Here is a 20,913-nt window from a genome sequence, read left to right as displayed (position 1 = left end):
AAAGAGGCTTTTGCTGAATAGTTTACTTGAAGAACTTAAACGTGAAACTTCACTGTTTGTTTTTTATCTATTGCTTATGTTCCTTTCATCATTTTCTATAGCAACTGATTTTAAATGATTTCATATTATTTGTTGTCCTTGATTTAAAATGCTATTGTATGATTTTGTTGATTATGTTTTGTTTAACAGTTGAAAGGTTCCATACAAATAAATGTATCATTGTTATTCTAAAAAAAAAATCAACACACACAAAACTTTTTCCTTTTTGAAATTAGTATTTTATTGTTTTCACTTTTGTATAAAAAAACCTTTTTGTCCACTTTAGGCAACAGTTAGCATGACAGTCGTTCTCACGGCTCCTTGGATGAAGTCAAATCATATCAGTCTTTCCAACACACTCACTCTCCTCATTCACGCCCGACAGACACACAATCACGTGGTGCACCGGAGTTCATTTGATGCGGTGGTTTCAAACCTAAGTCTATTAGTGGAAGGCCGAGGACACGAGCTCCACAACAGGCAGCTTGTCGTCGTCCTCACTTCAGAAGATGGCGGTGTGGCGAGGCCGGGTCACATGAGAACACAACAATAACTCCAAAGCCTGGAAGAGGCTGATGGACATAAGCATCGTGTCATCAGGCTTGAAACCACAGCTTTGGTGCAAACTCTTAAGTAGATTTATATTAAGACAGTTTAAAAAAAAAAAATCAATATTAAAAGGCAATAAAGTAAAACATCAGACGTCTCCTACACGGCAGCACATCCTGTGTTTGGCATCAGCCGTTAACACCAACAGCTTTAACTTCAGGCAACAAGACAAAGGATCGGTTTAGTGTCAGAAGAGTCGGCACACTTATGCAGATCAGCATCAATCAGACAAGAAAGACATTTAAAAGACTGAAATAGTTACACGATTGCATTTACATACTGGATGACTAGAACAACCTCATTCCATAAGGGCCCCGGTAATGATTTTCTTCTCAGTGCAGTAGCTATTGCGTTCCTACAGGGGGCTCTCCCACACCTCACTTCGTCAACGTCAGTCATTGAGAAACAGCTCCATGAAAAGAAAAATCATATTTCTCTTGATGGTCGGGAGGAAAAGGAGAGAATTGTAGATCTGTAACGTCAGCACCTTTCAGGAATAAAGTACACATCCTCACTAATATACCCCCCCACCCCCTCACTCACTCTCTCACTCTCTCACACACACACACACACACACACATACACACATACACACAAAGAGTGAAAATAACAGACACAAATTCAGGGTTGTGGTCAATCTGTTCCATAAATTAGTAACATCACATCGTTTCATTGAACTACCTTCAATAGCACAGGCTGTTGTTTTTCATTGTCTCTTAAAAAAATCAGATTTCTTCATTATGATATTCAACTTGATTCAGAATCAAATCTTCAACTCGTGGAGAACAAAAAGAGGAGCGAGGCGTTTTCCCTCGCGACGCGACACGACTACACGGCGTCACGGTGCTGCATCGTGAAAGGAACATTTCCTTTTCACTCAAACAAAAACAATGACCAACATCATCTAAATTCACGAAATACACAACAAATAATATCATAGGCATTGCAACTACAGGTAAACTAGGTTTTTTAGTGTTTTTTTTCTTTTTTCTTTTACTTCCCGACGAATCAAACCCGAGGTGAGCACGAGCAGCGAGCGAGGCCGGCGGCCGTCTGCTGCTCCGAGATGCTGCACCTTGGCGTCTCGATGCAGCAGAGCCACAAACACTCACCGACCCTCAGTTCACGACGTGCACACGTATTTTTTTTAAAAAAGCAGCAACCTCGGCTCTCTCTCGCTCTCCTGCACTTTTGCAAAATGCAAATGCACTTTTGCAAAATGCATATACAGTACACAAAAAAACAAGTATTTCCAGGATTATTAGGTCTATTTTCAGCGGAGGATACTATCAGAGGCCTTCATTTGGCTTGACTACAGCACGACGACTGTAATGGAAACTCAGCCGGTGAGTATCTGACCACACCAGCTTCTTGCGCACGACAAAAACAATTTGTGTTGAACGGCTTTAAATACCGCCACACAAAAGGCTAATGTCAGCATTCACACACTGCTCTGTTTGCTGTGTAGGAAATTATCAAAACACTACTCGATGTACTTTTCATCGACAAATGACTCCTACACACACAAAAGTGTTTTTATGTTTTTCCATTAAGGCCGCACTCATCAACCCCGACTGAATTACGTACACCGCTGCCTTGTAACTGCATCCGTTTGACTTCTGAGGAGTGATGTGTATGTGCTTTCAGCATCTCCCCACCCTCATGTATCGTTATACTCGAGCTCATCCTCCACATATTTTAGTGACGGTCAATACGAGAGATTGAAACCTGTGATCGTTCTCGATGATAGCTGTAATAAATGTGTAAATATGTAATTTATTCATCTTTGATGAAGCTATTGTGCAAATATCTGCGGAGAAGCTAGAATTAAACTTCCGGAGGCAGTGGATCCAGCTCTCCCTCCGAGCAGGACGCTCCTCGGCTCTGCTCCTCGGGGAGGCTGCGCTGACGACTCGACGGCTTCTCCTCCTCCACTGCCACACGTTCCTCTGAGCAAAGGATCACGTCGCTCAGACACTTGCCCAAACTCGGCCTGCAGGTGATTTTTTCAGGCGAATCATCCTTCGACTCCTCTCCACCTCCTTGTTTCCCCTTCACACACTCGCCTCCTCCCGCATGTTGTTCTTTCACCAAGCGCTCCTCCTGTTCGGCCTCCTCCGCCCTGGGCAGCGTCTCAAAGGCTCCCGGCTCTATGGGACTGAGTTGATAGTAGAGCAGAGAGGTGGAGTCTCTGAGGAGGTCGGAGGGGTTCTCCTCCTGGTGGTCAGAGATGCACAACACTGTGGCCCCGGTGGGGAATGGCCCCTGCAGGAGGACCTGCTCCACACCCGGCACCTCCGCCTGCTCCGTCAGCTCCCCTCCTAAAGCACCAGGCAGAAGGCAGAGAGGCTCTGAGAGACCTCCAGTACCCAGCTCCTGCTGCAGTGCCTCCCCTTCGGCCTCCTCCCGCTCCCTCCTCTCCTGCTCCTCCGCGCTCTGCAGGTGCAGCACAGCCGTCTCGTTCTCTCGCTCCAGTATGTCCTCCTCAGCCAGGAGATCCTGAACCTGTCTGACCGCCTGCAGCTCGCTCTCCTCCAGCTCAGAGGACAGGTCCGGGGAAGTGGGGCACGTGGAAGTGGGGGAGGATATCGGGTCGGATTCAGCATATTGGTCCCCGGTCCCCTGGATGAGCAGCCTCCTCTTCTCCAGGTCCAGCTTCATGATGGTGTGCAGGTAGTGAGTTCGCACACGGAGCGGGTTGAACTCGATGCGACCGGCTCCGTTTCCACAGCCGTCACGAGAGCAGCCGCACGGGAAAGACATTCGATCCACCTGAGGAAGGAAGCAGAGGGACTGGTTTCACTTTCACTCTCATTTAGTTTGAACAATAACGTAATAGGTCACAGTGAGAAAGAGAAAAACAAATAACACACACAGCCTTTTCTGTTCTGGATTTAAATAAACGTTAAAAATGTATTTAATACGTTTTAGTATAACTCTGCAGCAGAAACCTTCTTTTATATGGAAATTAATCAAATTGTGCTTTATAGTTAAATCTTATCTTATATATTAGCTTACAATTAGATTAACAGGCCTTTTTCATGATTGTCATAGTAGGAGAAAGTGTAATTAATATCCCAACAAGCTGTGACAGTGAACCAGCATGAGACTGAAGCAGCTACACAGAATTCAATCATCATTCATTTCATATCTATTTATTATTATGTTCACCTTCACGAAGAATCTTCAGAGGCAAAATAAAAGCTTCTCCACAGATGACATTAAATCAAAAATGATTGAAGTGTGGAAAACCAGGCAGAGATTTTATCGAGCTGAGCGTTCGGACTCATCCGAGCCTCAGCAGACTGCTTCTCTTCTTTCTGCACACACACACACGCACACGCACACACACACACACACACACAGTCATTACCTGGCACTTGATTCCGGCCTGGCTGCAGCCGCAGTGTCGGGGGTCGCAGTACAGACGGCAGTCGCAGCCACATTCCTCCCTGGAGAGGCGGATGGCTCTGAGCTCCGCTTTCTCCCGGGCGTCTATGCGGGCGATGCCAGACGCTCGCAGGAGGGCCCGGCGGCGCTTTGTGGGCAGCGGCTGGAGGAAGAAACAGTCGTCCACCTCCACCCCGTCCACGTCCAGGTCCTCGTCTGACACGTCCTCCAGAGTCAGCAGGTCGGCCTGGGCGCACTCCACGGTGCCGTTCCTCGTCAGCTGTGGGCAACAGTCAGCGTACAACTGTGAGCTGAGGACATCACGTGGAGTGATTCCCTATTTCAACTTAAAGAGGTTTCTTATTGATTATAGATGATTAATGACTGATGTTTTATCTAAGGTGGGAGACATATCATTGTTTTAAGAAAAAGCATCAGTACCAAAATGTAAAAAATACTCGAAGTAAATTCATAATCCTATTTGAGTCAATGAAACAATGTGTGAAATAAAAAATATTCAGTCTGTAGAAAACCAGCTTCTGTGATTCAAATCACACAGACGCTGCTTTTTGTTCAGAGTCACAAGACAAAACGATAAATCTTAAATTGAAGAGCAGCTAAATGTCTTACAGCGTAAAAAGGACAACATTTCCCTGTAGTAGAGTAAAAGCACAGTACATTAAATTTTAATAAAATACTGTTCTTGTAGCATTTAGTTTTTATGCTCCATGTATTTGGAACGAGCTCCTGGAGTGCAGGTTCGCTGCAACACTTCTTCTATAAAATCAGTGCCAAAGACTTCCCTGTTTGCCAGGATCTTTTATTAAATCAAATAATTACTATTTCTCGAACAATGCACTGTTACTTTCCCTTGTTATTACAGTGTGATATACACAGAAATGTGCCTTTACCTCTAGTAAATGTTCTTTCCACCTGTAAAACCGGACTCCTTCAATCAATGCTCCTCTGACTAACCTGTGGAAATCAAACCCTCGTTCCTTCAACCAGCGGATTTACCTTCATCTTGCGGGCATTGAGCTTCTCTTGGCGCAGGTGCTGGCGCAGCGTGTGCCTGTGGCTGGTTTCCTGTTCACGTGCGAACTCGCCCAGCGTGTAGTGTCTGATGGAGGAATGGTGGCGGGCCATGCCCAGCGAGCTGCCCCCTTGGCTGGGCACGCTGGTGAAGCCCTGCCGCCGGGGGAAGTAGTACACCGTCACTACGTCGAAACGCACCCGCTTCCCCCCCAGTGACGGCTTGTGCTGTCTGAGGATGGAGGTCGCTGGGGAGGGAGGGAGGGAGGGAGGGAGGGAAGGAGGAGGAGGAGGAGACGTATCGTTACACATGAGTAATGCCTGAGACTACTTCTGCCTAATGAACTGCTCGGGTGGGTTTCAGAGTGTATTGCCTTTAATGTGCGTCTCCAGTGGTTCCTTACGGGTAAATGCAGCGCTGGAGGGGGGGTTGAGGCTGTCGCAGCTGTCGACGCTGTCACTGCTGGAGATGTCATCGTCAGAGTCCTTCGGCGTCGAGAACGGAGAGCCGTGGTCCACCTCTTCATATCGTCGTTTGAGGCTGAGGGCTGAAGCTGCCTCCATGGAAACTCGGTGTCTGAGGGCAGAGAGACACGTGCAGGTGAACGAGAGGCAACGTGTCCCGTTTGTTTATTAACGTAAAGAGACCAAAACGCTCTGGATCGTCTGGATCGACCCGTTCAAATACCAACTCTCAACACAGACACAAGAAAAGGTGACATCAGCTGTTTGGTCCTGTCTCCTTTCATCTGTATTCCAGCTCCATCATTTCCTCTCTCTCTGCCCCCCCCCCCCCTCCCCCCTCCCACCAGCCCCGAAACCCTTTCTCACATGAAATCCTACTTTGAAAATCAAGTCTAGAAACGTCGCCATGGCAACTAGGAAAGCATGGTCTACACGAACAGCTCTGAGGCAAATGATCTCCTCGGCTTTACTCTCTTTATTTCTTCATTCTTCTCTCTTAATACAGTTGTAAAGAGTGCAGGGAGGTGTGTGTGTGTGTGTCTGTGTGTGTGAGATCGATCATATCGGCAGGAGAGGTCAGACAAGGTGAGCGGATGGAAACAGCTGGATTTGTGTGTGTCTGTGTGTGATGTTATAAGTTTGTTGTCACGCCGCAACGCACAAAGTTTTGGATTTTCACCGCACAATCCACGTCAATACATTTTAAATATATCTGTAAATAACTAAATACAAGCGGTACCTTGTGCTCATGATGTGATGAGTCCCTGCAGTGTGACTAAGACACTTACACAGCAGGTAATTACTGGTTTATCACACAACTGTATGTCCTGTATAAGGCCTGGTGCAACATATTCAATCATCATTCCTCATACTGCAGATATCACTACAGTACAAGGTGCGAAATATTTCAAAAAAAACATCACGTTTATTCGTTTGTGGATCGTGTGTTGAAAATACAAAACTCTGAGCGATGCAGCATGACGACAAACTTACAACATCACACATGCATCCATACTAACACGGCTGATTACTAGTTTAACCTGCAACTCCACATCTGTGTGAGGGGGTTTAACATGTTAGACTCTCAATCTGAAAGGAGGAAGCTACAGCAGGTTTGAAAGCCCTCAAAAGGAGAACACAGCCGTAGACAGGGCCAATATTTACTCATTCCTATAACACCCAACACGTCAGTTTGCCCTGAAGCTGCGTCGACAGACAAGGCCTGACAGAGACGGACCCTGGAGCTGCAGACGTGCTGATTCCACTGGGATTTAAAGACGCTTTCTGGTAAAATGACAGGTGCAACTGTGCCACCGACCTCTGAGCTCAGGGAGATGCTGTGGACGGCTGAACGTCATGTTGCAGAGGGAGAAATCATTGAAAATGCACATGACTCAGTAAGTACTCGATAGAAGATACCAGTGAAATTAAAAAAGCATCGACGTGAACCATTTTCCAACTGGGACTCGGGTAGAAATAGAGCAGAGGCTGCATTTTGATGTGAATGAAAACCAGTCACCTTCGGGTTCTGTTGGTTTGGACTGTGAGTCTCTGTGTGTGTTTGTGTGTCTGTGTGTGAGTCTGTGTGTTTGTTTGAGGACAATTGTGACTTCCTGGTGTATTTACCTTCAGGGGAACATGCAGTGTGGAGGAGGTGTTTGTTACACTTGCAGAAAACTGACCAGATTGTTGTGTTGTGTTGTGTTATGTTGTGTTGGGGGAAGGTTGGATGTTCTCAGTCTGACGTGCACATTTTCCTCTCTTTCCAGTACAACACAGACACACACACAACAGTGAAACTCTACACCCTCTTACCTGGGGCAGAATCAAAGACCCTTATTCCAACCAGCTCGTCGGTGGTTTCTCCTCCCAGCAGCACCAGCAGCACATCAATCCTCTAATAACGCCCAGTGAGATGATGGTTTTCTGGGGAAGGGGGGTGGGGGGGGAACCAGTCTGCGATGCAAACCCACCGTGATCTGCCTCAAAGGCTGAGTGATTGTCAAAGAGCAGCACGGACCTATGATGTGATGTGAGGCTCCTCCATGCTCATTGTTCTGGAGATCAGGCAGAAATCAGGAGCTCTGCATGTTTCTCGGTTTAAAGGCCACAGCAGGAGGAGCAGCAGGAGGAGGAGGAGGAGGAGGAAGCGTCATATGATCAGATTTATTCCCAGACACTGTCAAATCTTCTCTTTTGGAGAAATCCGCTGACATCTGTGTTCGTTTATCCTCCTGGTGTGTGTGTCTGCTTCTCACCGGGGCGGGGATCGATGGTTCCGGGGACAGCTTCTCTTCGTCCTCTCGGTTTTACGCGATTTCTTTGTTGTTTGTTTCTTTTTTTTTTTGGCCCGATTCGTTACAATGTTGCAGTTTGCCTTTGATCTTGAGGAGAAGCCGCCTGTTCCTCCCCGCTCCGCCCCGGCCCGTTTGTTACAGTGTAACAATGGAGGCACCGATTCTTCCCCGCAGCCGTATATATACTTATTGTGACATCACAGGCATGCCCTGCACCAAGGCATGCTGGGAAATATAGTGACTTTCCTTTTTTTTTTCCGCTTCTTTGTTCACATTGAGCAGAAACAGATGGGATTTTTTTTTTTGATGGTTCATGACATGGACGATATTAAACATTAGAGTTTTAATAATAACAATGATAAAGATGATATTAGTATTAGTAGTAGAAGTAGTAATAGTAGTATGTAATAGTATATTGACTGGATGATCTGATGTTATTCTGTAAAGTACTTTGTAAATGAAAATTGAAAAGTTGTTATTACAGTTATAACTAGAAAATTCCTCCCTGGAAATTTGGAAGTGCTTCCTGCCGGGTCCAGAGTCAGTTTGAGAGAGAGAGAGAAACCGAGTGGCCGGTTAAAGAGAGAGACAGAGAACGAGATACTGAGCTCACTGGCCCGCTCGAAAAAGGTGAAATCTTCACTTTTGCAACTGTCAAAGACATCAACGATTCCTTTGATCTCTGACCACTGACACTCGTTACTTTGATGAAGGCTCCCATTGACTCCCGTTCAATTTTTTCCCGCAGTTTTTCGCAATTTATGAGCGAACCGTTTTAGAATAGACAGATCACACCATTACACGTTTTGATGTATTTTTTGTGCATGTGCGTCAAAAACTGCGGGAGGAGTAGCGGGACGAAATTTTGTTTTGCTTCTTTGTTCATATTGAGCAGAAACATATGTGATTTTATTAAATTGTTTTGATGGTTTCCATGACACAGATGATATTAAACACTGCAGCTACATCTGATTTACTGTATGTGGCCTGTGGAAATCTAGTTACCATGGAAACGTGTATGTAGTAAGTCTCCCCGTGTGTCCAACAAGGGGAATCTGTGTTCATCACGTCAAATGTTTTGGATTTCACCCGAGTCATCAAATGCTTTGTGTTTTATTTAGGTCTTATGTTCCATGATGTCATTACATGCTTTGTGTAAATGAAAATTTAAAAGTTATTATTATAGTTATGATAAGTAGATATAGTAGTAGTAGTAGTAGTAGTAGTATATACTTACATCACAGGCAGGCCCTGCACTGGAGAATGCTGGGAGTGATTTTTGTATTTTTTGCTTCTTTGTTCATTTTGAGCAGAAACAGATGTGAATTTCTTTGACGATACAAGATGACATCAAAGACCTCAGCTCGATCTGAATTACCTCTTTACAACATTATTGTTATTGCCTGGTCAAAGTGTATTTACCATGGCAACACAACGAGTGTCTATGTTTGTACTTGTCTGTGAAAGCTTTGTCTTAGATAGTATTATTCATATGTCGTGTTTGTATTTTTCATCTGTATGTTTTTTAGGTCTTATCTTCCATGTTGGTTTTGACTGCATGTTCTATTTTTCATGTTTGGTTGTTTTCATATTGCCTGTGTGCTGCGTTTGGTTTCATTTAGTTAAGCAGTTACTATTATTGTGACATCACGGGCATGCCGTGCCCCAAAGCATGTTGGGAAATATACAGTTTGATCATGTATTTGTTTTGTGTCTTTGTGAATATTGAGCAGAAACAGATGTGAAAATGTTTTGATGGTTACCAGAAAACAGAAATAATAAAAAACAAACCTGCACCTCCTGATCCACTGTTGAGTATGTGTATTATTGTCTTGTCAAAATCTGGTTAACATGAACATGGATGTGTATTATATGTTAATTAAATGGTATTATTCATGTCACAAGCCATGTTTTTCATGCCTTGCTTTTTAGTTTGGTTTTACCTTCCATGTTGTTTTTACAGGCCCTGATTTCGATTCTGTAAAGCACTTTGTAATTGTGTTTTGAAAATTATTATTATCATAATTAGCTGTTTAAAATATGTCCTGCACCAGAGCATGCTGGGAAACAGTGATTCTTTTCTGGCTTCTTTCTTGACATCGACGACATTAAACAAGAACCTGCAGCTCAGCTCGATCTGATTTACTGTGCATGACATGATAATAATTAGCTTGTCAAAATCTAGTTACCATGGCAACATAATGTATGTACTAAGCCTCCTCATCTGTGAAAGCTGTGTATTAAATAGTATTAAAATAATCATGTCTCATTTAACTACTTTGTTGGGGACTTGGTTTAAAAAAACATTTTTATTTTTGCAAAGATTACGAGGAGAGAAACAGACGGCGGTCAGTACATGGGTAAGAATCTTAATAATGTCGATGAGGTGGAGGCTACTATGGAGATCTAAAATGTCAAGCTATGGATTTCCATGTAAGCAGTACAATGGACTGAACATGGACTAACCACAACGTGTCACATGCAGCTCTGGTGTGCCGGTACATGAGTTAGTATTTGGAAGTGGTGACATCCAAAGACAATGATGAAGAGATGTAAGAAAGGTTTTAAAAAAGGAGTATTAAAATAATGGTCGACATGACGCATGCTTCAGGGGGAAAGCATCTTAAAACAATGATCTACTTAAAAATAACGTTAAATATAAAATAAAAAATAAAATGGTGCTAAATAAGCTGAAAGCTCGGAAGCACATTTGCTGGTGTAATCACGAACACAGACGGTGATTCATCATCTTTCTAGATTTGTAAGATACAACCTCGAGCGCTCTGCACTAACTCTAAGGATCTAAGGTGTTTGGGAGCCTGGAAAACCTTTTTTTTTTTACTCAAATACAAATGAGTGGAGGTTGTTAGCTGTCTGAGAAGTTCCCGAAGCAAAGCTGGACTCCTGCAGTTTCCCTTCATGTCCTGATTGCTGATTTTTGATGCCTCTAGTGTGATGTGACTGGGATTGTGTCTGCTTGTATAAAGTTTCCTGCATCCTGGCATTAAGAGGCTCCCATGAGGCTACCTAGCATGAAGACGAGAATCCATGCTGCATCACTCTGAAAGTCAAGACCTGTCAATGTAACTGTTTCTCTATATTTCTAGCTTTGATTTCATACCTTCTGGTTTTTGGTTGACGGTTTTAAAAAGAAACACACGTTTGATTCTGAAGCACAGAGCTTTGGCACACCAGACGCTCAACGAACAGATAAACAGCGATAGCAGCTGTAGTGCCACTAACCCCTTGCATGAGACATAAGCGACAGAGGAAAAATGCAACCACGTACGAGGCTGGGGTGCAATGGCAGGGTACGAAGGAGAGCATTACGTCACTGTGGTATCAGAGTCACTCCCTCAGAAGTAAGACAATAAGGTTTAGTGAAGAGAGGGCCAGGGGATTCAGTCGCAGGTTCCTCTCAGCAGCCTTGAGAGTTTTTGTGGGGCATTCGCGGCATATTCCGAGAACAGCGAGGAGTACGAGGCTCTAGAGGGAGTGAGTGGATCGGGTCTTAAGAAAAGCTCCTGCCCAGTATTCACTTCAAGATGATGTGGTAGCCTTCGTTTGAGTCATCTGGAGAGAAAAGAAAAAGGACAACAGAGCAGTGGAAGGTTAAGGTTCTGTGCTAAAATACAGAAATTAGTCATCATGATCGATTACTGTCGTGCACACATACCTTTCATTGTGTCCAGAATAAAACACACTTCATCCTGGAAGTTCTGGATCATCTGGTAAAAAATAGAGTTAATGGTTAAATGTTTGAGGAAAACTCGATAAAGCAGTTTACTGACACGTGCAATGACAACTAGTCGACTGATGTTATCTCATATGTGTGTCTTTAAAGCATAGATTAAAAAAAAAAGAAGATGAACGACACATCTCCACTTCCTCCACTTATCCAGAAATGAAGCCAGAGTCTTCACATTAGCAACTTTGGGGGGAGCTGTTGTATTGAAGTCCCAACAATCGGGAGTCAGCCCTAGCTGTCAATCATGATGTTTTACTCAGTTTTTAGAGCATCAAATAATTAAAATGTCAGGAAGTCCATCTTTATATAACGTCTGTGGTTTAACATGTAACTTTGGTAGAGCGAGAGCAGGAGATTACAGGAAAAAAAAAACATGGTCTCACCTCATCACTAACAAGCACATGGATGCCAGTAGGACCCTGTTTAAAGATCTGATTGATCTGTCTGGGTGAGATGTTGAAGAGCTGAGCGATCTTCTCCGTCAGCTCAGACGCTGTGAGCTCCTCCAAGTAGATGGCGTGATAAACTGCGGCCAGACAGAAGAGCAGGTATGATCAACACTATTCACTTCCTCGCCGTCATTACTACACAGTAAAATGTGCAACTTCACGTGTAAGTATAAGTTTTAGGAACGATTTCTGCACAAATAAAGATGAACAACGAACTAACTAAAGAATGTGTTGGTGGCAGCGTCTCCGTTTTCGTGTTTCTGATCTCGTGCCTCCGGAGACTCCTGGCAAACGTAGATGGTCAGCCTCGGACGTACCACACTGTAAGCAGCATCCACACAGAAGAAGAACATGTTCAGAAACTTGTGAAGCACTTCTGGATATATACGAGATAAATGACATGTTCTCAGGTAGGTTTATATATAAAAGACCCACCGTCCCTTCAGTGCATTGAAGAGTCTTATACCATCTGCTGGCCCACAGATCTGAATGACATCGTCCCGGGTCAGTTTCAACAGGTCTGCCCCTGGTGCACGGAAACAAGACCTCGGTTAAGAGCAGAAAACCCTCCACACGCAAACGCTAGCTGGTTTTGGGGAATCTAACAGTCACAGAAATGGACGGAGCCTTCTGTCCATACTCTACGTTCATTCCGAGAGTTTACGGATTACGGACAAAACAGAGCAGTGCCACTGGAAATCCTGGGGGGGGGGCAATGTAGCCAATAGTTCAGGCGAGACGGCCGCTGGGCACGAGGAAGAATTTTCAACAACATGGGAAGAGACTTGAATAGTTGCTGATCTCTTGATGTAACTTCACCTGCATTATCACAACCTCCTCCACTGTCAGCCCCATGTTTGTTGTTGTCAGAACCTCTGGACTCTGCACTGTCCTCTAGTGGACGTATTGCTCAAGAACCACGCCAACGTAAAAGACACATGGATGTTGTATGAGGGCAGTGACGGTTACATCATTTGAAATGGACGTCTCTTCTTTTCTTACGTCGTTACACTTGATCTCGCCACTATATCAAACCAGATTTATTTCTCCCTTTTTCCTGCCATCACCTTTAGCAGCAGCAGATGTGAGGGGACACTAGACTCAAATATTTGTATTATTTGCGATCATTCCATATCTGGGGGCCGTTTTACCTGAGAAGTTGGTGAAGAGCCGACAGAAGGGGGAGAAGCGGTTTCTGTGAAGCCACTGTTGTGCATCCTGTGGTGTTGCCGTGGGTAACAAATTCTGAGATGGAAAAAAAACAAGACAGAACGCAGCTGAAAACACAGAACCACCACAACCTTGTGTTAAAAGGCTACTACATCATATTTGTCCTTAGCTTTAAGATGTACAGATTTATCGACAGTCATTATGTTCAAATACAAACATTTCCAACCATCCATTTTAAAGACAGAAATGAAAATGTAACAGTAACTGTGCTCTCAACATAAATTAGCCTGAATCTACATATTTAACCTTGAGTTAATTTATTAGTGGGTAAAGTGATGCAGCAGATACATTCTGCTTGTGTCCGCCTCCTTTTCTCCACGTGTGTATATCACTGAGACAGATCAGCTCGACAGCTGCCTGAATACACAGCGTTGAGCACAATTTAATATTCTGAAAATCGTGTTCTAAGGTTGTAATAGAGGTATTGAATCATTGGCTTGTCTCGTGTAATGGACAGGAAACAGTTTCAGCATAACGCCTTCACTGGGAGATGAACTGGTGTTTTTGATTTGTTATCATCAAACACTATCATTCACACCACAACACAGGTTCCAGTTTAACTCCAGTTTTCCAAGTGCGTTGGTAAATCCACTGGGAGGCAGATGTGTAACACTAAGATGTCAGATTTGTATTTGTGAACATTAATATACAGTGAAGCAGGAGGAAATCACACAGTCATATAAATGTAAAAAAGGAAAAATGTACTTACATCAGAGACCTGTGTGATTACTTCTGGTACCGGAACCACCGGCTCCGGCTGGTGGGTTGGTGATCCGTTCCTAAAAAGGATGACAATGTTACCATGTTGGAGTCTGTGATTCTGAATGTCTCATGATCATCTGCATCAAGAGGAATCTACACATCACCCACCACACAGCCACTTCTTTGTGGTAAATTAAACTTACAGCGTTAATCACAAAGTATTGGTAGGAAATGTTTACCCTTCTGGAACCGGGAAGCTGTTGTGTGTGCTGCTGAAGCCGGGAGATGGCGAGTTGCTGACGTACGTGACCTCAGGCCAGGGAGAGCACTGCCAAAGACAAACACTTTGGTTATTGTGGCATCTGAATAAATTCAGGAAACACTTCTGCTGCAGCTTCGTCATTTACATTCAGCTCCTGCTCACAGTTTGTGCTTCAGTCTGTTCGTGTACTAGCCACAACTTTATTTCATAGTTTTAAAAAGTCTGCAGGAAGTTGAGCTAAATTGATGAGCTGATTAATCAATTAGGCGACAGAAAGATCAGGAATTGGCAACTATCATTTTATACTTTGTCTCACATACTAACCTCTGTCAGTATTGTGGTTTCGTAGGATGGCTGGTACTTTTCCTTTTCCTGTGGTGCCCTCTTCTCCATCTTCTCCCTGTCTGTCTTCTGCTTTCTGTCCGCACCTTTAGGCTGAAACACGTCACGTGTGGGTCATTAAATCAACAAGCATTTACATTTTAGCACATGAACTATTCTTCTCTGTTTCTCTCAGTCCCCCCACCTTAAAGACTTTGACCTGACAGGAGGCAGAGTGGAGGTGTTCTGTGTACTCTCCACTCTCATTCTCTTTAAAAGTGTCGATCTGGATGCGGAAGGGGACGCCCTTTTCGCCCCCGTGCTTGCGCATAGTGAATTCTGTGCTAATGCAGTGAACCTAAAAAAGAAAAGAATATTAAACTTTAATCTATTAAGGGCATTGAGTTATAAAATAACAATTAAATCTGAGAAATCAATACTAGAAAAAACAAATATTTACAAATTCAGTGTATTAGTAATTACTGCTTGCAGAATAACATTCACTTTACATTTTGCCAAAACAGAATAGGTGAGTAGACTAAATGTTAACAAGCTTAGTGCTATAAAATGCCTAGGATTACTGCCACTGCTTTTCATGAATGAAAGTGATTCAGGAAAACAACAGTGTTGTTTCGTCGCTCTACCTGGATAAAAACTGAGGTTCTTTTTGATGGGTCCCAAAGGAACTCCACAGTGTTAAGCTGAGTAGGGTTAGCCCTGGGGTCGATTATGCCGACAGACATGGGGATATCTGCAACGGATCAATGCAAAACAGGCTGTTATCAGAAGAATTCTTAATGGACACCATCTTCTCCAAAATGTCACCACCGCCATCTTGTGCTTCACGTTCAGTTTAACAGTCCAGATGATGAATTTATGGAAGATTTACCTAGAAAATCTCGGAGGTTAATAAACATACAAGGCTGCACAGCAACATTCTTTCCACATACAAAACAAGTAGAATTGAGAAGATGTAGAACTGCCGGGGACAGACATTTGTCTCTCTGAGCTCACCGAGGTCGAGGATGCGATCGCCGGGCCTGTTCCAGCGCCAGCCTTCCAGCTGCTGGTGCTCTGTGTACTGAAGCCGCCGATCATGAAACACTACACGAATAATGCTCTGAAATCCAGAGAGATTCAGTTAACAAGAGATTCCAAGGAGATGCAAATGCTATTCAAACACTTTAACTCTGGTTTCACCTGGCAGACACTGACCTGTAACAACTTGTGACGGCATGTCAGACTCTTACCTTCACCATTTTATCCGTGATTTCCGGAAGTTCCCCAATTTTCCGATTGTCAAGCATTCTAATTTCATAGGACTGTCCTGTAATGAAAAGGTCCTCACAGTAAATAAATGGGTCTCACTTTCAACCAGACGGTCACAGGACACCAAACACCCACAGAAGATATCTAACCTTTTAGTCATGCTGCTCGAAATAGTGCAACATTAGCACATCCTTGTTTTGTCATTGATTTCCAAGACAAAACTCACAACATAAAACACAACTAAAATATTATTAAGAACAGTTGCATGACAATAAAGCAATGCAACATACATTATGAGACAGATTGATAATATCTGTGTAACAAAAGGAGAAAAGATAAAAACAGACCAAGCAGTTAGAAAAGAACGTTTCACTCTATCGGTGCAACAAACCCTCTCAAACTATATTGCAACATAATTTTATACGGATTGTTTTTCTCCACCTCTACTGCCCACTATCAAATTGGTCTATAAAGATTTACAGTTCTTCGGGTAATAAAACAGGGGAAGTGATTTGGCTTTCAGTAGCTTTTGACTCTAGTGTTTAGAGATGAAACAGAACTCCCGGTGCTAACCTTGGTTGAGGTAGGTGAGTGTTTCATCGTGCAGTTTAACGGCTGGCGAGGTAGCTGCACACAGAACATACTGAAAGGGAAGGATCTTGTTTTCGTTGTCTGGAGGAAGGTTGGACTCCTCCTGCTTGAAGATGGGGAGGGCAAGTACATCACTGGAAAACAAAAAGGTACAAAGCTGTCATTTAGCCGCCAACAAACATCAGTCTACATAAAGTAAACATTGATATTAAAATGTTAGAATTGATTATTATCAACCTCATGTTAAAAATAATGTCAAATCACATGGAGAGTCTCAGTCCACCATCACCAGACAACACATGAGGCTGGAAGGCAGGTTACTGAGTTTGTTAGCTTTCCAGTTCATTAATTAGCATCGAGGAAATTTGGGTTACATCACTAAATACCAGGGTATCCAGTGGGTGTCTCATTTCTCCTCTCGATACAAGAATTTCAAGGAAAATGCAGGTACTTTGAAGCCTGTGCAGCATCATTTAATGAGCCAGAAGGGGACACAAAGGAGGAATCTTTTTCCTGTAGAGCAAAGTGCTTGAGTCAGCAAAATCCAAATGGATTTTATATAATTTAAATCATGAAAAACTGAGCAGCTGCATCATAAATATCTATCTGGACTTTAAAGACTTGAATTAAAACTCACCAGACTAAACACCACAGAACTGAGCACAGATATTTATACTCAGTGAGGGCTCTGCTTTACCCCATCCCTGACAAAATGCCTTATCTCCCAATGCTGAGGAAAGAGATACAAAAAAGTCCTTGTTCTGCCCTTTTCCTCAAATCAGCACCAAACTTTAATGGGATATTCCCCGGCTCAAGCCAAATGAAGAGTCGGGTCATGGTGCAAATCAGGTCAGTGTTTTTACATAACCCTGCTGATAAATAAACAAACAAACAAACACTAAAAGGGTCTGAACAGAACCTCCTTGACAGATGTTATAATTCCCATCAAAGTCTCCATTGATGAGTTATCTTAACTGATGAACACTTCAAAACCAAAGACAAACAGTTTACTTTACTATTAAGAGAGAAATAGTTATAATTACCACTGCCAAGGAGGTAACGTTTTCATCTGTGCTTGTTTGTTAGTTTGCAGGATTATATAAAAACCTCTCAACTGATTTCCATGAAATGTTGTGGAGAGTTGGAGCATTTCTTTAACATTGCGAGATTGTCAAAAAATAATTAATGGATCTTGATGAGTTTCTGAGTCTGTGCAATCTGGTGCATATCAAATGTGTTTTTTACAAGAGGACTGGTGGTCCTTGGCAAAGGTATACACTCTACTTAGTGTCATTCTAGTTATTATTTCACATTAGAGCAACTGAAACCAGTGATTCTTTTAAAATTACAAATCATCGAAATGGTTTTCAATTCATTTTGTAATTATAATCACACTGTTAACAGGCTCTGGGACACGTTAAAACACAGAATATTACCATTTCATCTTAAAGGTTCAGTGTGTAGAATTTAGTGACATCTAGTGGTGAAGTTGCATGTTGCAGCTGAACACCCCCTCACCTCACAATCCCCTTCCAAGCATGAAAGAGAACCTGAGGTAGCCTTCAGTTGTCATGGAAACTAAAAAGTGTTAAGTTTGTCCAGTCTGGGCTACTGTAAAAAAAAAACATGGCAGCCTCCGTAGAGAGGACCCGGTCCAGATGTAAATATAAAGTATTTAAATATAAACGGCCCTTTCTAGGGTAAAGAAAACCACAATTTGTACAATTTAGATGAAGCACACAAGTGAAAACATCACCAGGATTATTTTATACTCAATTTCTGCCAATGCATCCCTTCCCCTTAAACCTTACACCCTGGACCATATCTAACTTTAGAGATTGAAACCCCAGAGGGAACTTTGAGATGACTATCAACATAATAAAACAGTAATAGTTCATATGGTACATACATATAGAATAAAGTCGTGGGACAGATATGTAGGTAACCATGACAACAGAGGACTCATCCTGTACCTCATGCTGTAAGCTCCAGCACCGAGCTCCTGTCCAATGCCCGACAGACTGGCGTCGAAGTCCTGGACCAGTCCGGACTCGATCACCTCATCCGTGAGAGGCAGCTTCAGAGCCCACGCCATGATGGATGGAGGTGGGGGGGTGTGTGGGGGGTGCTTGTGCAGCTCTGGGTAACAACTTGAGTTTCACACCTGTGTCCCAACAACCTTCCCTGATCTTCAGAGGAAAGTGACACAAGGAGTTTATTATCATGCGATTCGGCTCCATCTCTGAATACACACTCAATGGATGAAGTGACACAAAAGATCAGATCATCACAGAGTCAATGTCAGCAGCAGATTATCATCCTGAGCAAAGCGTCTGAGGTTCAGTCAACACGTCAGTCAACACGTCAGTCAACACGTCAGTCAACCACAGCCACACTTTATGTAACCATGCACCACTGCTCCTGGGATCCACACAACCGGCGGTGGGAAGCTGCCACACACTTTCCAAAACTCATCTCTTTATTAAATCACACCCTCGCGTTAGAGATGTAAAGAAGTTACCTCCGGGTGAAAAGTGCAGCTACTTGCCGACACCGCGACGGGTTCGTGTCATCACGTCGCGCTGCTTCTCCCCAGCACGAAGATAAACATGTCGAGCTAACCCGCTTAGCTAGCGACAGCAGCCTGCCAGCGAACTCAGCGCCCGGAGGATGCGTACCCCCTCTCTGGGCCTCGGTGGATGGGGGTTCACGGGGATAAATGGTTCCCGGTGGACATGTCTATGAACCGAGATCCATCAGAATTCACTCAGCGTCTTAAATAAATGTGAATTAATGTGTTTGCTTTTGTTTTGTTTATCTAGCGCCGTCAGGAAAAGGAGCACACGCAACTTCCGGTTGTTGGTCTTCTTCATGTGGTTATTTTTTTTCCTGCGGTAGCTCGAAAGTAGCTCATTATCGCCACCCACCGTTCAAAGCCAATAACACATGAGGTTGGATAGATGGATAGATGGATGGATAGATAGATAGATAAAGGATAAATAGATAGAGAGATAGATAGATAGATAGATGGATAGATAGATAGATAAAGGATAGATAGATAGATAGATAGATAGATAGATAGATAGATAAAGGATAGATAGATAGAGAGATAGATAGATAGATAGATAAAGGATAAATAGATAGAGAGATAGATAGATAGATAGATAAAGGATAAATAGATAGAGAGATAGATAGATAGATGGATAGATAGATAGATAAAGGATAGATAGATAGATAGATAGATAGATAGATAGATAGATAGATAAAGGATAGATAGATAGAGAGATAGATAGATAGATAAAGGATAAATAGATAGAGAGATAGATAGATAGATAGATAAAGGATAAATAGATAGAGAGATAGATAGATAGATAGATAAAGGATAAATAGATAGAGAGATAGATAGATAGATGGATAGATAGATAGATAAAGGATAGATAGATAGATAGATAGATAGATAGATAGATAAAGGATAGATAGATAGAGAGATAGATAGATAGATAAAGGATAAATAGATGGATAGATAGATAGATAGATAAAGGATAAATAGATGGATAGATAGATAGATAGATGGATAGATAGATAGATAAAGGATAGATAGATAGAGAGATAGATAGATAGATAGATAAAGGATAGATAGATAGAGAGATAGATAGATAGATAGATAAAGGATAAATAGATAGAGAGATAGATAAAGGATAAATAGATAGAGAGATAGATAGATAGATGGATAGATAGATAGATAAAGGATAGATAGATAGAGAGATAGATAGATAGATAGATAAAGGATAGATAGATAGAGAGATAGATAGATAGATAGATAAAGGATAAATAGATAGAGAGATAGATAGATAGATGGATAGATAGATAGATAAAGGATAGATAGATAGATAGATAGATAGATAGATAAAGGATAAATAGATGGATAGATAGATAGATAGATAAAGGATAAATAGATGGATAGATAGATAGATAGATAAAGGATAAATAGATGGATAGATAGATAGATAGGATAGATAGATAGAAGGATAGATAGAGAGATAGATAGATAGATAGATAAAGGATAGATAGATAGAGAGATAGATAGATAGGATAGATAGATAGATAGATAGATAGATAGATAGATAAAGGATAGATAGATAGAGAGATAGATAGATAGATGGATAGATAGATAGATAAAGGATAGATAGATAGAGAGATAGATAGATAGATAGATAAAGGATAAATAGATGGATAGATAGATAGATGGATAGATAGATAGATAAAGGATAGATAGATGGATAGATAGATAAAGGATAGATAGATGGATAGATAGATAAAGGATAGATAGATAAAGGATAGATAGATGGATAGATAAAGGATAGATAGATGGATAGATAGATATCAATACAATCCACTAAAACAGATGCAAAGATTTTTACATCAATACACAAGAAGTGATTCATAAAGACCAGTTTTATTTTATTCATTTGACAGAAAATGACAAAGAAAAGCATGATCTTAACTTCT

At 42.3% G+C, this 20,913-nt stretch overlaps 2 protein-coding genes and 1 long non-coding RNA gene across 5 annotated transcripts; 1 reads left to right on the top strand and 2 right to left on the bottom strand.

Annotated features, from left to right (window-relative positions):
• The first annotated feature begins 780 nt into the window (after positions 1 to 780).
• On the top strand, positions 781 to 1,780 carry LOC117764727. The gene is made up of 3 exons (XR_004614431.1): positions 781 to 1,301; positions 1,344 to 1,667; positions 1,715 to 1,780. It is a non-coding gene; the product is annotated as an uncharacterized LOC117764727 (long non-coding RNA).
• On the bottom strand, positions 981 to 8,066 carry csrnp2 (cysteine-serine-rich nuclear protein 2). Of its 2 annotated transcripts, XM_034590733.1 has the most exons (6): positions 7,351 to 8,066; positions 5,475 to 5,647; positions 5,056 to 5,318; positions 4,022 to 4,318; positions 3,018 to 3,420; positions 981 to 2,969 (listed from the first exon to the last, which is right to left on the bottom strand). In XM_034590733.1, exons 2-6 carry the CDS (start codon positions 5,632 to 5,634, stop codon positions 2,476 to 2,478), a joined length of 1,617 nt encoding a protein of 538 aa, XP_034446624.1. In that variant the 5' UTR covers positions 5,635 to 5,647; positions 7,351 to 8,066; the 3' UTR covers positions 981 to 2,475. The 2 variants fall into 2 exon arrangements, with proteins under 2 accessions (XP_034446624.1, XP_034446623.1); XM_034590732.1 differs by having other exon boundaries at positions 981 to 3,420; positions 7,351 to 8,065.
• Positions 8,067 to 10,117: 2,051 nt separating this feature from the next.
• tfcp2 (transcription factor CP2) lies at positions 10,118 to 19,279 on the bottom strand. Of its 2 annotated transcripts, XR_004614445.1 has the most exons (17): positions 18,926 to 19,048; positions 18,378 to 18,593; positions 16,387 to 16,538; positions 15,795 to 15,871; positions 15,559 to 15,664; positions 15,189 to 15,295; positions 14,750 to 14,902; positions 14,548 to 14,658; positions 14,201 to 14,289; positions 13,969 to 14,038; positions 13,181 to 13,274; positions 12,465 to 12,555; positions 12,250 to 12,350; positions 11,964 to 12,106; positions 11,509 to 11,560; positions 10,860 to 11,405; positions 10,118 to 10,823 (listed from the first exon to the last, which is right to left on the bottom strand). XR_004614445.1 is itself a non-coding variant. In XM_034590871.1 (16 exons), exons 2-16 carry the CDS (start codon positions 18,497 to 18,499, stop codon positions 11,368 to 11,370), a joined length of 1,506 nt encoding a protein of 501 aa, XP_034446762.1. In that variant the 5' UTR covers positions 18,500 to 18,593; positions 18,926 to 19,279; the 3' UTR covers positions 10,118 to 11,367. The 2 variants fall into 2 exon arrangements, 1 of the variants encoding a protein (XP_034446762.1); XM_034590871.1 differs by having other exon boundaries at positions 10,118 to 11,405; positions 18,926 to 19,279.
• Between the last annotated feature and the right edge of the window lie 1,634 nt (positions 19,280 to 20,913).

This window comes from Hippoglossus hippoglossus, chromosome 7, assembly GCF_009819705.1.
Source record: "Hippoglossus hippoglossus isolate fHipHip1 chromosome 7, fHipHip1.pri, whole genome shotgun sequence".
In the NCBI taxonomy this organism is placed as follows: Eukaryota; Metazoa; Chordata; class Actinopteri; order Pleuronectiformes; family Pleuronectidae; genus Hippoglossus; species Hippoglossus hippoglossus.
The sequence above is the reverse complement of the archived record's forward strand: the minus strand, read 5'-3'. Positions and strand labels throughout refer to the sequence as shown.